The sequence below is a fragment of the Athene cunicularia genome, assembly GCF_003259725.1.
Source record: "Athene cunicularia isolate RWA chromosome 4 unlocalized genomic scaffold, athCun1 chr4_part1, whole genome shotgun sequence".
NCBI lineage: Eukaryota > Metazoa > Chordata > Aves > Strigiformes > Strigidae > Athene > Athene cunicularia.
In genome coordinates, this window is record NW_020799098.1 from 29,586,218 (window position 1) to 29,604,389 (window position 18,172).

Sequence of the window (18,172 nt, forward strand, 5' to 3'; positions counted from 1 at the left end):
TAAATAATACAAAAATCAATGTCAATTTATTTTTACACAAAAAAACCCCAAAAGTTATTTCATTATATGTTTTCTTGTTTACAGTATGTGCTCTGAAAAAAATCTAAAATTAAATCCAACACAAGCTATGAGTAGGTAATACTGATTAGTTAACTCTAAATATTATAGCCACCACTGGGATTCAGCTATTATTGCTGCTATACATAGAAGGAATTGCACCTGTGATCCAAGAATAGGAACTTCCATTCTAAGCTATGTCTAGATGTGAACTCTTCATTGGGTTCTTCAACAGTGCACATTTCCTAAAAAGTAAAAAAAAAAAACAAAACAACTCTCTCAAAACTGCTCTATTCTAATTCATAAACTCTTTTGAAATTCTGACTTACAGAAGGTAGTAGATAACTCCACAATAGTTATTACGTTATTTTTAGACAGTTTCATTGGTTTTGCTTGTTTAGATGCGTAGTACTGAGGTAGAATCTAATCTCAGCTGTGTCAAACTGACAGTTGATTTAAATGGAACAACTCCAGTGTGCGATTAAACTCAGGCTCAGTATCTACTAACACAGATATCAGAAAGGCAGAAATCAATAGTTCCTGCAGTTACACTTTTAACTTGTAACAAGCAAAAGAGATGAAACACTCTCACCAGACACTCTGATTACAGTATATGTTTCCAATGGGTAAAAACCAACACCAGCAAGATGGTCAAATTATTCTAAGTTTAGGAACAGGTTTCTACGTTTTATTGAATACAGAGTATTTTAAATCACTTTGTCTTAAGGGCATGGACAGGTACTACAAATAACACACTATTCTTATGTTTAGAACTCATTAAAAGTAAGAGAATAATTTTATTTCCACTATTACAACAAATCCTCAAGGCATTTTGTTCACAATTTAAACTGTATTCTGCTCAGACATATGTGAAATCAGTGTTTGTCAGTCAGTTTCTAATGTCCCCTTCCAGAGAGGTAAAGATGCCCCACAAGTACTGTGCCTCATGCTGAGACAGTAAGGAAGCTAAGTACCCGAAACCAGTTGGTTCTTTTGCAAACTCCTCTAGTACTGCCTCACAAGAAGAAAGATGGATGATGGAATACATACAACTACACCCCTCAAAGAATTACAATAAAATTAGAGTAAATCTTTCTTTTTTGGACACCTGCACATGTTTGCCACACTTGTTGGAGCTTGCAATGGTATTCCCACTGCCAGGAACACAGCAGACTATTGATGATCAGGTACCACAACAGTTTCCTAAAGACTACAATATGGAAACTGCTGCTGCACTGACATAATATTCACAACAGACATGGACAGACAAGCGCACTGCTGCTCTGCAAACACCTATAACTAAAATATTCCCGCAGAAAAATACAGTAGAAGACTAACTGTTGTTCCTACAAAAGGACCACCTTCCTTTTCATTCTTGCAGATTATAATACGAAGTTTATATGGATATTTTGCAGTTCTTTAAATAGATATTTCTAAGTTTTCTTTCAATGAAAGAAAAAAACGAACATGTGCAGGCAATGTTTTTTCCTCACCTTCATCGCTGTAAAATCCAAAGACCGTGACTAGAAAATGAGTCAAATTTATGACTCTTGGTGTGACTTCCAGTCAGCAAGACATAAGCTTAAAACTGAAACTACTCCTAAAACCCAAAGTTCATCTACTTTCCTAAGATTACAGCATTTAATAAAGCACTACTCATAGCAAAATACAAGAAATGACAGAGCAAGTGTATATCCTTGAGATATACTTTTGGTTTCTTGATTTTTTAAACATAATTATTTTGTCACAACTCAAAACAAAAGTAAAAATAACTTAAGTGCAGGCAGTAAAATCACAGTAAACACATCACTGTTAGGAGAGGAGCTGACAGGTTAGTATTTGATTACTCAATGCATTTATATCAACGATTTGCAGATATTCCACTGTAAAATACTCCTGGGAAGAAGCTATCTTGTTCAACAAGGCATTTAAAAAAGAAAGGACTTTCATTTGTAACAAAAAGTATTCTGGTAGAATCCTTCTGGATGAATTAATCCTGTCTTCTTGATAAGATTCAGTCATTTACCAGCCAAAATGCAAGACAAATATTTTAAAGAATGTATAGAGCCAAATCCCTTCACTGGTGAGCAAAATTTGTGCCTTAGTTTTTTACAAAAGTGGTAGAGTCATATGCAAAAAATAAAAATGTGAACTTTCAGAGATTATTCTCATGAATACTCTGTATATCCTGGAGAAATTACATTCTAGGTTAAAAAAAAAATCCAGAACCATATAGCTTCTGAAATAAAAAGTGGCAGATGGGCAGACAGATTCTACATTAAATAAGGCAATCCAGTACTAAACTACACATCTCATTACTGGCTGCATCATGCATCTGTTAGTAAAGTTACTGGGATGGTAAAGTTCCTGACATAACACTTATTTTCTAGAGTCTAGTCGATGCTAACCTCAATAGCAACAGAAGGTATCAAAAGAGGATAAACAAGTATTGTCAGATTAAAAGTCTTCATTCTAATGTTAGTCGTCTTCACAAGATTTCCCAGATGAACAACTCCAGTTGAAACCCTTAAGAGGATCTTAAAATCTCTGTACATGAAAGCTTCCTTAGACACTAGGGGCCCAGAAGTTCAGGCAGAGAAATGAAATTTTGGCCAGAGTAAGGCTTTTGCTCTCAGGAGACTGTGACACCTAAAAGATCATAAATGAATGTTCCTCAACTTCCAAATGTCCTGTTCCAGAGATAGGAAACACAGAAGTTTTTTACTACAGTACATTCTAAACTCTTAGACTTTAAAAGACAGAAATATTTGCAAATACTGCCAGGTTGGTCTTCTTTCCCGAAGTATTTTATGTAGCAATAATCACACTTTTAACATGTCTACTAACTGTAGGCACAACAGGAAGCACATTATTTAGACCCGTATGGAAAGAGAAGTGTCAGATGGAAGATTTCCATGGCTTCAGGAAAAATAAACAACAAACTCTCTCTGGCAGCAGTCTGGAGAGATCCAACTCCTATTCGGCCTGAAAGAACTGAAGAAGTTTATATAATTTCTCCACAGGCTCCCTACTATGCTTTCAAAGTGTAAAGTATATAGATAATATCTTCAGAGACTACCACCACCAATGTTCAGTTTAAGACACCAGTGCATTCAACTTTCAGGCGTAATATTTAAATGTTCAGAGTTCTGCATGACAGCATCCTAACCATGTGCCATATACATTTCACAGCATTTTTTTACAACTGAATTGCAAGAACAATGTTAGATAGTAAACTATCCTGTACTGTGATCTGAATCACAATTACAGACTATCCTGTTCTGTATCCTCAGTATTTATTTTGACTGATTTTGGTGAGGAACAGGATTATACTTAGTAAACCACAAATTTCATTCACATCCAATCCTAAACTTGGAAAGATAACTTCATTAGCAGTTAAGCAAAATATTCTCTTTAAACAACAGAGTTACTGAATAACAGAACTGAAACAAAACGAAAGAGTTCTACTACCTCAAACCCAACTCTCAGTTACTGACAAGTAATGTAAGGTTTCATTAAGCCCTACCAGATTTACCTGCATCAAACTACAGCAAGACCATCAGCAACATAAAATTCACATTCAAGTGTCATCTAAAACTATTTCTCCAATGAAAGTGGAATCTCAATGTTATCTTTCATTTTGCTTAATTTGCTAAATTACATTCCTACAGACTTCTAAATCTATTTCTTGCATATTAGTCTTTTATATGACTATTTAGAAATGGCACTCACCATAACAACTTCATCGATGCTTTGCATAACATTTAACCTATTTGTGTGTGAATTAAGAAACAGACACTTTCAGTTTCCTGTAAAATTCCTTATGGTTTTCATTAATAATCCTTGAAATGTTGTGTACATTCTCTCTGAAGTTTTCCTATTCAGAGTACATTTAAAAATGATACAAAAAATAATTTCATTTGCACATACCTTGATAAATTGAGGTGTAGCTAATCTAACTGTGGCTACAAAGCAAACTTTGTCTTCATAAGAAGGTCGGTGTGATCGCTGAATAGTTCCTTCAAAACCATTGTGCGCCGAGTTGGGAACTGAGGAAAGATAGAGGAGAAGAGGTCAACACAGATTACAATATAAGCATGGAGGAAAACGGCCCATATTATTTATCTAATATATTTATAGATAATATTTATCTAATGTGGTCTGCTTATAACAACACACATTAAGAAAAATGCTACATATAATATATACACATATATGCACAGGAATAGTAGTTGTACAGTAATAATAGGAACATAACCATCAAGTAACTTTCTCAAATAACTAAGACTTGTTACAGTTAATATAATATCATCCAACAAAGAAGTTTTAAAAAACTAGTAACAATTCTAATCCTTGTTCATAACTACTAAAAATGACTGGAATACACCTTCTTAAAAAATATCTTTAAAGTTTCTCTTTTGTATTAGGTTTTGCTAACTTTTTCTTTTGAACTTTGAGGTAAGTATTTATTTTCTAGGCTTCCATCACATTCCGACAACACAAGGTGAAGACATACTGAGTAACACAACAATCAAAGGCACAATTATGTATGTGAAAGAGTCAGGACACCAAGCTGAGAATAAACAAATTCCACTTACTGAATCACAGAGGTGGATGGAATCATAAGGGGGGAAAGGATGGACTAGACCTCAAAACAGATTAACCTTATCTTTCATTTGCAGCAGATATCAAATTAGTTTATCTTTACTAAGCTCTAATGACGGTGACTCTAAAACACTGTCAGGCTCTTCCAAGCCTAACTGGCTTTAGTTGAACTCTAGATTAGAATTTTCCCTGAAGCTTCTTCATGCAATTTCAGCTTACAGCTCCTTGCTCTTTACATCAGAAAGAAAACAGATAATTTCCTTCCTCTTAATTTTATCCCTTATCCTCTGTTCTTCAGAGTTTATCTTGTCTTGTAAGTCAGATTTTTAAATTTTTGATTGCTTTCATTGCTCTACTCCAACTGCTTTACTTACTCCCAACAAATAGTGTCAGAAATTGGATGAGGACATATGGGTTCTAAGAAGTGCAGTGGGATTACTTCATGTGGTTTAGACTGTATTTTAGACAGGCTTTTGTATTTTCACAGTTTAGTGATTGGTCATGATGATTTGGTCATATTCAGCTTACATTCCACAGTAACTCCTTTTCCTAAACGACTGATATCTAGCTGACTGTAACCTTTTCCCCTGGTTCATACAGTTTGCTATTCCTAAATGTAGTAACTTGCATTTGTTCTTAGTCAATTTTTCTGTTTTATTTTTTTCCCCAAAATAATTTATTTTCTAAATTCGGGGCTGAATTCTTATTCTGTTTTTAGCATTCTTTCATCATTTCATGACTGCAACCTACATTCCTTACTCATAACATTAAAGAAAATACTGATCAAATCCAGAAGTCCATTACAACTGCATTTTGGTGAACCAGTAACCTTTCCAACCAATTTCTGCAGCTAATTTCCAGCAGTTTCAACTACTATGTGCTTCCCTTACATGTTTGTGAGACCAGAATATGGTAGCGGTCAAAAGCATATTAAAGAAGTTCATCATCATATATGCTTTATCCTTTTATCCACACAGTGTGTTACTCTTTGGTGGAGGAAACTGAATTGATTTGATGGTATTTCTACCTGAAAAATCCACAATGGTTGCTATTCAATTCCTTGCTAGCCTCCTGGAGCTCACATATAGTTTAGTTATTTGTTCTGGAATATTTCCCAATACTGAATTGCTGCCTATAGGTCTGCAGTTTCCCAACTCCTCCTCTTTCCAAGACTATCACCATATTTGGCCTTTTCAGACCCATTTCTTCAGACCTTCCTATGATACTACATACCTGCATTTGGCACTAAGACTCAACCTATCCCCATTTTATGAGAAAAATACTGGTATCACATAAAAAAGCATATGTTTATTTACAAGATACTGGTTTTGACAATATTTGTGGAGGGTGATCTTTATGAAGATCTGCTACTGACAACACTGCACAACCCATTTGTCTGGTTGACCAAATAAACATGCCTTTCAAGTAAATAGTCAGCAGAGGCTGGACAAACAGATTAGAGATGTAGTACAGAGAAAATAATATAGTATGTAACTAATAAAAATATCTTCAATGGAAAGGAGAAGGAACTCAGTGTGGAAAATTATACTGGCCCATCCACTCATCTGCGTGGTAACTCCTGTCAGTGAAAGCACGGAGTTCAAATGGGGGGAAAACCTACATTTTACTTCCAAACTCACTGCATAATGAGAACCTCAAGTACTCAGTACCACTGATCTTCAAGTCACCTGCTTAAGTATGGATTATGCTTAACTAGATTCAGGCTCTTTATTTTAAAGCATTTGCTTAAATTTCTCTTACATTCTTTTAAAAAATGTCTTACAAGACACCAGTTTTCTTTAATTGAAAGCATTAAGCACAATTACTACATTTTGTATTCAAATGCACAGACCTATAATACTTGATAGGCAGTTTTTCTTCTTTTTCATTAAAACAATGTAGAAGTGATAACTCTGCTTCTTTTGAAAGATTGATTTTAGTTCATCATTAAGTTTTGCACAATGGTCCCAAGCCTGTTTAGCTGTGAAGCTGCCCAAGTATTCCACTCTAACATCACTGAAATTACTTACCATTATTCAAACACTTGAAATTTCCTATAAATTTTACATATTCATATGTAGGTTGCTCTTTTGGATCTATTGTTCCTCGCAGCATATGGCAACAGAATTCTAGTTGATTTTTTGCTGAGAAAAGAATAAACAAATTAATAGGCTACATGCTTGATGAAGCACACAGGCAACATGAAATGGAAAGCAGGAATAATTAAGCTGCATACTTATTAAGATACTGTAAGTGTTGTGATTACAAATGGCTACAGCCTCTGCTTTTAACCAGCATGATAAACCTAAGAAAACCTAACCTAACCTAAGAAAACCTAACCTAACCTTTTAACCAGCATGATAAACCTAAGAAAACCTAACCTAAAGAAAATTCCTTTAGAATTTGTGCATGAAGGGTCTGAATACTAACGATACAGAAAACCCCTGAAAACTAGAGCTATTTTAAAGAAGCTGCTGTCCTAAACTTAACTAAAACATGCACTTCCAAAACCCCTTAGGCTGCTATGTTTTTATTCTTGCCAACCACTATAACACGAACATTTCTTACACATGGGAAAGTCATAGAGTGAAATACAATGTAACACTGAAAATTTTACTCTTGGGGGGGGGGAACCCACAAAGAAGTGCTACTGTACTTCAAGACTCACCCATACGTTTCTGCTTAAATAACACTGGAAGAAAAGTACTGATCACATATGATACAAAGCAGATTACTTTTAACACAACTACCATACTGATTTCATCTGGGATAGAGTTAATTTTCTTCGTAGCAGCTCATATGGTGCTGTGTTTTGGATGTGCGGCTAAACCAGCACTGAAAACACCAGAATGTTTTAGTTATTGCTGAGGAGTGCTTACACAGTGCAAAGGCCTTTTCTGTTTCTCACACCACCCCACCAGCAAGTAGGCTGGGAGTGTGTAAGAAGCTAGAAGGGGACACAGCCAGGACAGTGGACCTAAGGGATATCCCATCCCATGTCACATTGTGCTCAGCAGTAAAAGCTGGGGAAAGAGGGAGGAAGGGGGAGACATTTGTGCTTATGGCATTTGTCTTCCCAAGAAATCACTACATGTGCTGGAGCCCTGCTTTCCTGGAAATGGCTAAACACCCGCCTGCCAATAGGAAATGGCAAATTAACTCCTTATTTCACTTTGCTTGCGCACATAGCTTTTGCTTTACCTATTAAACTGTCTTTATTTCAACCCAAGAGTCCTCTCACTTTTACCCTCCTGATTCTTTCCCCATCCCACTTTGGGGAGTGAGAGAGCAGCTGTGTGGGGCTGAGCTGCCTACCATGGTTACCCCACAAAAACTACTTACATTTTAAGTATTCTGGTGTCAATGAATCACTTTCCAGCAGATGAGAAGACAATATTTTATAAATTTCTGAATGTTCCCCCTCTGGGATAAAATTAAATACACTCTGATCCACAAGATCAGACTGGAAGAAAAAGATTTAATAAGCATTAAACTAATGCAAGATGTACAATGTCACAAAGCCTACTATTGTAGTGCAAAACAATTCCACAGTTCAGAAGAACATTACTGACTCAACAAAGCCACCTGCTGGAATACACATGAATATTCTGCAAGAAAAAAAATCTCACTTTGATCTGTCTTAATTTTGACACTGCGAACCATTTAATGAAAAACACCACGAATGCAGCAGATATACATACACGTTAAAGTACAACGGAGCTTGTATTAACCTCTCTGAAATGCAACAAGTCCAAGTAAAGAAGCATTTTAATTAGAAATTATAGGGTGTAGTTCTAGGGCAACGTAACCTGTTGGTGGCATCCAAAACACTGAAATGGTATCTTGGAACAAAAGACAACTCCTCCCTACAACGTATAGGTTATTATGTTACCAATAATTATATCCAATTGCAATTGATTTTATGAATACATTTTATAATCAGCTCCGCAACTATGTACACAAAAGTGTGAACAAAAGAGATGAATGCAATAAAATTGAAGAACTGATTATATGCATAAATACATTTTATTAATTATTCAGAAAAGAGGGGTCACAGAATGTATGTTTAGAACATAAATCACACTTAAAAGTAAAGAACAAATATGCCTCTGAGAACTTGGTGGATTTAACTTTTTTTTTTTAATGAGAATTATCTGTACATTTTTCAAAAATCTCAGGCTGATATTATGCATACCTTAGAGGAATTTGTGTTTTGCAGATTTTTTTTTAAATATGCCACTCCAAGTTTTACAAAATACTCTTACCTCAGTAAGACAACTACCCTTTCTCTTCTAGAAAAGAACTCACTGTTTACTCATCAGTTGTTTGCATTTTTGAGTACTAATTTGCCTCATTTCAGAATAAATTATTCAAAGGAAACTTTAAAATCTAGAATGTTAAATTTACTAGTGAGCAATGCCACCAAGATTAAAGATGAATGAATGTGATAAAACCCAAAGTATATACCTAGCTCAAAGAGCAGAACCAGCAGCAATGTGTTTCTTATAAGAGTTCTTTGGCGAGAAAGGAATAAAAAAGTAGTTTAAAAATATTGCAGAGATATAGCTCTCTAGCAATACTCTTCTGACTTATGTAGAGGCTGTGACAGGTGTGAACTCTAAAGTGTGAACTCTAAAGGGTCTCCTGCAGTCAACTGTGTTATTTCAGTTATGTTGAAGAGAAACTGATGGTAGTCTGGCACATCATAACCCTGCCTAACAGAGTGCCAACTGCATTCTGTATTTCCAAAGGAAATGTTTAATATAGGATACAGACCAGTAGGAAGGAGTCGTGCTGAAGCAAAAGCAGAAGCATTAGAACAAAACATGCATCTGTTCTATAATGCCCAAAAGGCTAATGATTAATTAGTACTCATAGCAGAACACCATCCATAGACAAACTGATATATTACTGAAAGCAATTTGTACTTACTGGCAAATGTTCAAGTAAGGGAGTTATACTTTCAGATACATATATTATGTTTCCATCTGTCATAATTGCTAAAAAAAAACCATCAAGAGCCTGAAATTAAACATAATGGGCAGTTAAAGAAAAAGAAACAGAGCATATTAAAACTGTTAAGCTATGTTCAATATGGAAAATAATTTAGATCAATTTCTGTTTAGTTTATTATAAAAATGAGAATGCCTTTCAGTGCTAAAACTTTTTAGTCTTGCTTTTACACTATGAACATTACAATTCCCATACTCTTCTGTTCTTGGTTGCAGAAGCAAGTCCATATACAGCTAGCCACTGTTTACCCCATCTTCCACTCTGCCTGCCTGTTATTTTTAATTTCATCATCATTTTAAACATTTGAACACTCAGAAAAATGAGCTAGAGACAAAAGCAAGATTTTATTGAGACTTGAAAACCGTGAGATACAGTTCTGGCTGCCTTATCTACTGCTTAACTCAAACTTACTTCTACTAAACATAATACAACTATGTTTAAGTTGAATGCTACCAAACATATAAAGCATGACATTTTTTAAAGCTCACAACTTTGAAAAAATTTCTTATATCATATTGTTCTATCTCGAGAGTCACTAGTTGTGGACACTTATTTTGTAAGAGGACTTGAGAAGCACTAAAAACATCTACAAAAAACATTGAAAAACATAAGCAACTACTTCACTAACTTGTTGAAAAACATAGGCAAATTTGCCACAGAGGATTTTTTGAAAATTTTAAGTACAGGAGAACTTTTTATTTTTAAATCTGTGCCTCAAAGAAAATGTTTAACTATGGAATGAAAACAAAACCTGCTTGTTCATTTACTTTAATATTTTTCATTTAACTATTACTAGAAATTGTTTCATGAACAAGGTACAAGTGACTGATCCTCATTTCCAAGGAAACGATAGCTTATACTGAAAGTTTATTTCTAGTAGCAATCCAACTATTTATGTAACCTTCTTTAGCAAAGTAATACTCACACACTATTTTTGGAAAGCATAACAAGCAAAGAAATTAAACACTTTATTGCTCACAAGGTAAATGGATGTTGAGCCTTTTTTATAAATAGTATTTTATTTTACGCATAAAAATTCTTTAGTTAACTAGCACTTTCCTTGTGTTGATAATTTAAAATATTCACTTTGATAGTAAATATGTTCATTTGTGGACTTTCTCTTTATAATGTTTTATGTAACAGAAAATGTAGTTTATATTGCATGCATAGGAATTCTGACTGTTTATCTTCATGAAAATGTATAATTGCAATTAAAATATGAAAATAAAAAGTTATGTCATCAAACTGAAAAATGTGATCATGGAATGACTCCCTGTGAGGAAATATTCTACGCCGAGAAAAACAGAAAACAATATACCTCTAACATTAACTGTGTGAACTCTTCATTACTAAGGAATGTTGGTTTCCAGTCCTGTCGAATCTCACTGGCATCTGATTGTGCAGTAATTTCTACAACCAAACATATATACAATATGAGGATTCACACTTCCAAAAGTCATTATTTTCCCACTGAGCTACACATACTCAGTAGGAAATAGCGGAAGGTTCTCCAGTCTCCTCTGTTGTTCACTCATTACACATAGATGTTGTTCCTTAGAAAGAAAATAAATGTCTTTTCCCCCTTCTCTTTCCTTCTACCAGTTTGTGCTACAGTCCTGCAATGTTCCCAGTACCTTCAAGGTAATGCTGAAGTTAATGACAGTAAGTAATGGATTTTGACAATTGAAGAATACTCTTTCCTCTGAGACTATAATAAAACGTTTTATTAAGAGTGTTGTTTTTAAAGATTTAGAAAGCCAAAATTCCTGATCAGTTTAGGTCATCAAAATGCCTAACCCTCAAGTATCTCGGTCAATCCTGATCATTCTAACCTTTGCACTAAGAATTGTCACTGTTCTTTCTCTCCACTCTTTTCTGTAAAGAAATAAGGTTACATTAAAAAAGAAGGTTCTCAACAAAGACTCTTAAGAGCTGTATAACAGACTCCACTGCAGAATTACTGTCTGATTCATACACAGAGACAAATTTTAAACAGAGATTCCTGTAGGACTTAAGATTAACTTACTATACATAGGTGAGAGAAACAACAGCTGCTAAGCAAAACCAGACCCCAGGTTCGGAAAGCTGATGCTTCCCTATCAACTGGTAACTGAAACAAGAAGCAGCAAGACCATGTAGTACTTCAGTTTTTATGAGTAACAAGAGCATTACAGAAGTACTAGTTTTAAGAACAACCTTGAACAAGTAATCATGAATCAAGTATCAAGACTAACTGAAAGAACCAAACCATGTCTTTAAGGCTTTTGATTTCTAAAGGATAAGTCTGTACAAAGGCTGTAAACTAGTTTGTCAGTTCAGATGGCTCAAAGAGCAGAGAAAACCTGGAATTGAGTTAAATATGCAAAGGGCTGAAACAGTTCAGAATTTTGGTTCCCAGACTGAAGGGAGAAAACTTTATGAAAGAGCTTTAGACTTAACTAGAAGAACAGTAAACAACAGCAACATCATGCAAGAAACTGGCAAGAAGTGGAGAGCTGCAAGGTGTGGGGAGGCGGAAATCAACAAATAAGATGGACCAGAATTTACAATAATCAGATCTCACAGAAGACATAAATTGATCAGGCTTTTGCTATCTGTTTTGAAACAGTATCACAAAGCAGTAAACAGTGGGCTGAAAAATAAGGATAACCTAAGTATAACCCCCAAATCTAACGTTTTGGTCAGAACAAATACAATGAACGCTGAGAGGCAAAGGACACAGAAACAAAAAGCTCTACCACCAAAGTAGAGGCAAAATTCAAGGAACTTAATGCATTCAGTCCACAGGACACAGATAATCTCCACTTCAGAACTGGTAAATTCATTGGCTCATTCTGGTCCATATAACCATCCTACTTCAGAATTTAAAGAAAGAAAAAAGTCAGTCAGGCTTCTGTAGTAGAAAGGATTTATACTAAATAAAAGCTGAAGTTCCTGCCTTTAATGAACCATTCTGAATTATCTTACCACAAGTACAGGTGTTCTTTTATGTTTTCCGTAATTAGAACAACAAATATGATATTGAAAAATAGAGCCAAAGTAACATGGAAAGAACTTGTTTCCTTTGGTAACTTCAGAGAAATGCCTAAAAATTCTGGCAGAAGATTGCATCCAAAGATAAATAGCACTGAGGTGACATTCCTGAGCTAGACACCAGACAGAGTACCATAACCAAACTTGCACATTGAACTTCAGTCTTCAAATCCTGGATCTGAAGCAACTCGGCTTCCGAGTTGCAGAGCATCCTCAGAAGAAATTACCAGCTGGGCCAAGATCTGTAGCATTTATCCATGGGTTGTATGAATATCAGTCTATCAGCTGTAATTATAAGCAGCGAAATTCTTCAGTATTTCATAATTTTCAAAAACTTCCTGTTTACAAATTCAAAGGAAGATGATAGGCAATATTAGCCAAGGAGAAGCTCTCCGTAATATAATTTCAGTGTGTTTAGCCTGCTGTCCTTTCCCAATGAGAAAGAGACTCCACACTGGCCAGTAATCAGCTCAGACAATTCATCTGGAGCTGCTTCCAGAGTACCAAGCCTGGTCAATGTTGAAATGGTCCAGAAAGAACCAGAAGCAACAGAGTTAATCAAAACCTGGTGGCTGAACACAGTAGGATTTTCAACAATAAAGCAGCTAATCAGTGCTGAACAATTCATTTATTACTAGGGTAACTGCTTTATTATAACAGATCCAAGCACCTCAGGAGGCAGAATATGCTCCTGACCTTGCCAACATTTTGTCCAAAACATTTTAATGTAAGCCAGTGCAGAGCAATGCTAGTAAGCACTGGCAGCCAGAGCTTTAGAGTCCTTAATACATTCTGTGCAGTCACAAAAAGCTGCACTCTTGTCCCACCAGGTGAAGGACAAAAGTGCCATGCCCTAAAAGGCATCCCTCTCCAGAGCTGCTTTTTTTCCCCTAAAAAAATATTAAATAATAACAATAATAATTTTAAAATATAATCTCAGAAAACACTTTGAAGAAAAAAGTATGACTGGTGCTGCTGGCTGGCTGACACACGTGTTCATTCTACTCTATATTTTATGACAGGAATCATCAATATCAGATAAAGTGATTTTGAAACAGAACGAATTTTCACAAAGGCCTTAGAACCTACAAAACTGTCTTTTACAGAAAAGAAGCCTTCATACTGCTTTTCTTTTTGTCATGAGACAAACATGTCACAGAGAATAACAACAGCATAATCAATATTTAATTGGCAAAAAACACCCCCAGCCTATGAATTCTCACATAAATTATTCCCCCCTCCCTTTCCATTTTACTTGTTACATTACCCTTTTAATAGCACTATTCAGTATACATCTGGTGCTACCTGAACTATAACACTAATGGAAAGTCATGCTAGGGCATGAAAAATTATTTATCATACCTTAAATTGACACACATACTGTTGATAACTACATACCTATTAATCCATTCAATAGCTTATTTTATAACCTTATAGCTGCTTCTTTTGTCCCTACTGTTTTCTAGTTTGTATGCATGCTCAGAAACTACTCAGGAAGTGGGTTAACTAGCGAAAGAGTTCACTTTCTTGAATTTTTCATCTTGTTTTTGGCAGTGCGAACCATAAGGTGCCATATTAAGAACAAGTGTAGAATCAGGAGGAGGGATTCTTTATATACGTAACTATCAAACAGCCACAAATAAGTGTATGCTTGGTGGAAGAATTTTTTTCATGACAGAAACAGCGATCTGTAATGAACTTCAGTACAACACATCTGGGTACATCCCACCATCAGCTGATGCAAACGACCAGAGAAAGAAAACATAGTAAGAATGTTCAAAGACACTAATTGTTTTGACATTTCACATGATGGTTTACAAAACAACAAACACACACTCATTGGCTTATACATCAGTGAATTCATCTTGAAAATTAGAAAGTTCAGCTAAAAATATTTATAGTTTTATCAGGGGATTTTTTCCAGCTAAAAGGAAAAAAGAAAATGCCCATAATCCTGGTCTGTATGGCCACTCATGACACCCTCTCTCATTAAACAACCCACCCAATAACACTTGTTGGAGACCAAAATACCCTATCGCCTTATCCTCTTTGTTAAAGCAGCCAGTTGAGTAGATACCTGATATGAAGAGAAGGAGCATTAAGTTCCCTTGGACTAGCTTCTTCAGTAATTTATCTTTCATTACAGGGAACATGGAAAGACAAACCAACTGTTGGAACCAGTCTTATCTAAATATCAAAATAAGTACTTCCAGCAAGTACTTCCACTGAAATGGATCAGCAGTTTTCCTGTGAAGCAAAACTTTGACAACTTGCACCTTATGAAACTTATGAACTATATTCTAACAAAGAATTTCAAGGTTATTTAAAAAATAAATGCTTCTCTTTATGAAACAGACTTCTTTGACAACTATGAGACAAAAAAATAATTAGTACTGGCTTTTGCAAAATATTATCAAAAACATATCTCTGATACCTAAATTATGATCCTAAGAATATGTTTTTTCATAAGCTCTTTACATTTAATTTCCTTAAAGGAGCTGCAAAATCGCTAACATTTTATGTACTGAGTATCATTTTAAAAAATTAAGAATTTACAAGTATTTTTTTATTGCTCAAGTAATTACCTTTGTGCTTCCGTAAAAAGTCAATGCTCTTCTGCAGTACAGTGGATTTATCCATCTTCCGAGCATTACCTGGAAGCATGGAACCCAGCTCTTTGATAAGTACATTGAACTGATCTCGACGTTTCTTTTCAGACTTGTTTCTAGACACTCTGAAAATCAAAACAGAAAATGTTCTATAACAACTATGAAACTTTCTTATAATAAGCTGCATACTACTGACAGGTTCCTGATGCAAACAGCCCCTTAAGAATTTCTGCTGTGAAAACTGTCACAAAACCACCTACTCTGTATCTCAGACACAATTTTTGAAGAGTGGCTTCCTCCTTCTCACAGAGGGGTGCAGCTAAGCCTTTGGAAGTAAGCACCCTTTTACAAAAAATACAAATCACTGAAGCATAGTTATAAACACACAACATATCTGAAGAATAACAGTGAAAGATATGCTGTTGAATAATATTGGTATTTATAAAAGAATTACATTTTTATTGTTTAGAAATCACCATGTTAAATTCGAGTGTACAAGTATAGGACATATCTTAGCTTTAAGTAACTTAAAAACTTACCTTTTTGCTTTATCTTTATCATCCTCTTCCACCAGCCCATCAAAAATGCTTCCATCATTTCTGAAAAAAACAAAGGTAAATGTTGGAATGTAAAGCTGCTCTCTTGTGAAGTCCAATCACAATGAAGGGATGAAGAACTCATTATTTGCCTTCTCCATTACTTCAAGAAACTGAATTGCTGTTTTAGTGTGATGTCTCACAAGGACCATCATCAATAACCTGAAGCCAAGTCTGATATAAGTTCTCCTTGTAGGACATTTACTAAAGAGAAAGCAAAAAACCTTACATTTCTGACACAACTCAGATTTTCAGACTACTTCTAATGAGAACTTACAACCCTATGCAAACACTTAAATGAACATTACTTAATATTTTTTTTCTAGATTATTTGTATTACCATACCCTTTTGAAAAGATGAGAGGCCATATATAATTTATTTTTACTTTCTGGCAACTTCTATTCCAAATATTTAGAGTAATAAAGTACATTTTTACTAAAATACTGAAGTATTATTAATGGGAGAGGGCTGAGGAATATGCTATACTTCATCCATGTATATAATTTTATAAATATAGAATTAATATCAACATTAAATAGTAACAACAATTATCATCTCATTTGCTTCCTCACGAGGTATCACGTAACTTTTCCTCAGCTTGACAACTGTCCATGTACAGATAAAGAGGTATTAAAATATCAAAATGAGAATGTGTTTTCCTTTGAAAAGTATACTTTGCCTCGGTATACTTCATACAACACTTTTGTTTTCTTGTTTTAGAAGTCAAATCAAAACTGTTCTGTTTTCCAAAACTGCTGTATTCAAATTTTATTCCCCTAAATTCTTCTGTCTGCCTTCAGTCTATGTAGAGCTGTCCACACTGACCTCTGTGTATCTACTCTAAATTTTTTTGCCCTAATGTTTTCTTCCCTTAAGGCAAGTAACCATCTTTCTAAAGAGCTTACATCATCTCTCTGATTTATAACAGATAAAACATCAAGCAACTGTAAATGATGATAAGCACTGATGTTAGGAAGTAATTATTTTGTACTTTACTACACAAAAATAAAGCTTTAAAAAGGAATTTGTATATTCAAAAGTCTGAAGTTTCAGGGAAATGCCACAAAACTTCACTAAAAGAACTGACAAGTCAGACAAGCATTCTGAAAGTTTTACCATTTGCTTTTATTATTTATTTCAATCAGGTTTAACCTTCTGTAAATTTGATGCAAGTGTCATTTCACTAAGTCTCAAAAATGGTAATACACAGAATATTAAGGACAGATGTTCACCTAAGCTGCTAACAAAGTCCAGCTCAAGGAATCAAGTAGAAAATATGTCTCAGCTATTACTTTTCCCTTGAAATAGGTTAGCAGGTCACTTTACTACTATCTGCAGCATCACTAATCATTTAAATGTATTTTTTTTCCTTAATCAAATATTGAGGTACTAAAAAAAATTCAAGTAAACATTAAAAATCAGCTCAACTTGCACAGATGCTGTTCCATGGTTGAAAACAAGTAATACATTTTAAGATTCATCTCAAACAATAAAAATCACTATTTCCAGTGACTAAAAAACAACACTTCTAACAGCTACCAAAATAACTTTGTCAAAAATAGCCAAAAACTCACTCCTCTTATTTTTTTCATAAATATTCTCTATCTATTAACTGTAAGAAAAAGATTATTAAAGAAAGCATTGATTAAAGAAAGCACAGTAATTCCTACAAAACTCTCAGTATCTATTAACACACCTGTCTGCAATGGAGCTCATTTTATGGGTGCTTATGGTAAAAAACGTAACATATCACACTTTAGTCTTGTGGTAGACATTTGTACGTTTGCCTGTAAGAGAAGAAAAAAATATCAAAATGTGAATCTGGAGGAACAGACATGTTCTTTATTAGGGCATACTGAAGTTTTCATTTGCTCTATAAACTGCTCTTAATCTTCCCCTCTCTTCCAACCTTCAGCTCTGCCCTCCCACCTTCTCTAATGCAGTCTCGATTATCACCATAATCTGGACTTTAATATCTCATTTTACATGATACAGAATTCAAGAGAACATTGTTTTATTAAATGCTACAATAAATAAGTCTGGACTAAACCAATAAAAACCCTTTTCTGACTCTGAATTCAGATATAGATTTTTATTTTAACTTTTACCTAAAAGACTGTCATAATTTTGAAGGTTGAACACATGTAAAATACTCCTCAGTAATACATTCTCATTAGAAACTGTGCAAACAGAAAGCATTTGCAATATAGTATTTTACACTTATAAATTATTTCTCGCTATATTTCTTATGATATTTT

General features: G+C 34.6%; 1 protein-coding gene across 6 annotated transcripts in view; it reads right to left on the bottom strand.

Moving 5' to 3' along the window:
• CLOCK (clock circadian regulator) overlaps positions 1-18,172 on the bottom strand; it is a 54,271-nt gene that overhangs the window by 15,932 nt on the left and 20,167 nt on the right. For 5 of the 6 annotated variants that reach the window (XM_026846745.1, XM_026846747.1, XM_026846748.1 and 2 more), the window contains 9 exons: positions 17,611-17,701; positions 15,857-15,916; positions 15,294-15,442; positions 10,994-11,085; positions 9,595-9,684; positions 8,005-8,125; positions 6,693-6,806; positions 3,988-4,106; positions 220-302 (listed from right to left, as the gene is read on the bottom strand). In XM_026846745.1, coding sequence (XP_026702546.1) covers positions 220-302; positions 3,988-4,106; positions 6,693-6,806; positions 8,005-8,125; positions 9,595-9,684; positions 10,994-11,085; positions 15,294-15,442; positions 15,857-15,916; positions 17,611-17,630 — 848 coding nt within the window. In that variant the 5' untranslated portion in view covers positions 17,631-17,701. Of the gene's footprint in view, positions 1-219; positions 303-3,987; positions 4,107-6,692; positions 6,807-8,004; positions 8,126-9,594; positions 9,685-10,993; positions 11,086-15,293; positions 15,443-15,856; positions 15,917-17,610; positions 17,702-18,172 lie in introns of those variants that run through there. The other variant, XM_026846750.1, reaches the window with a different exon arrangement.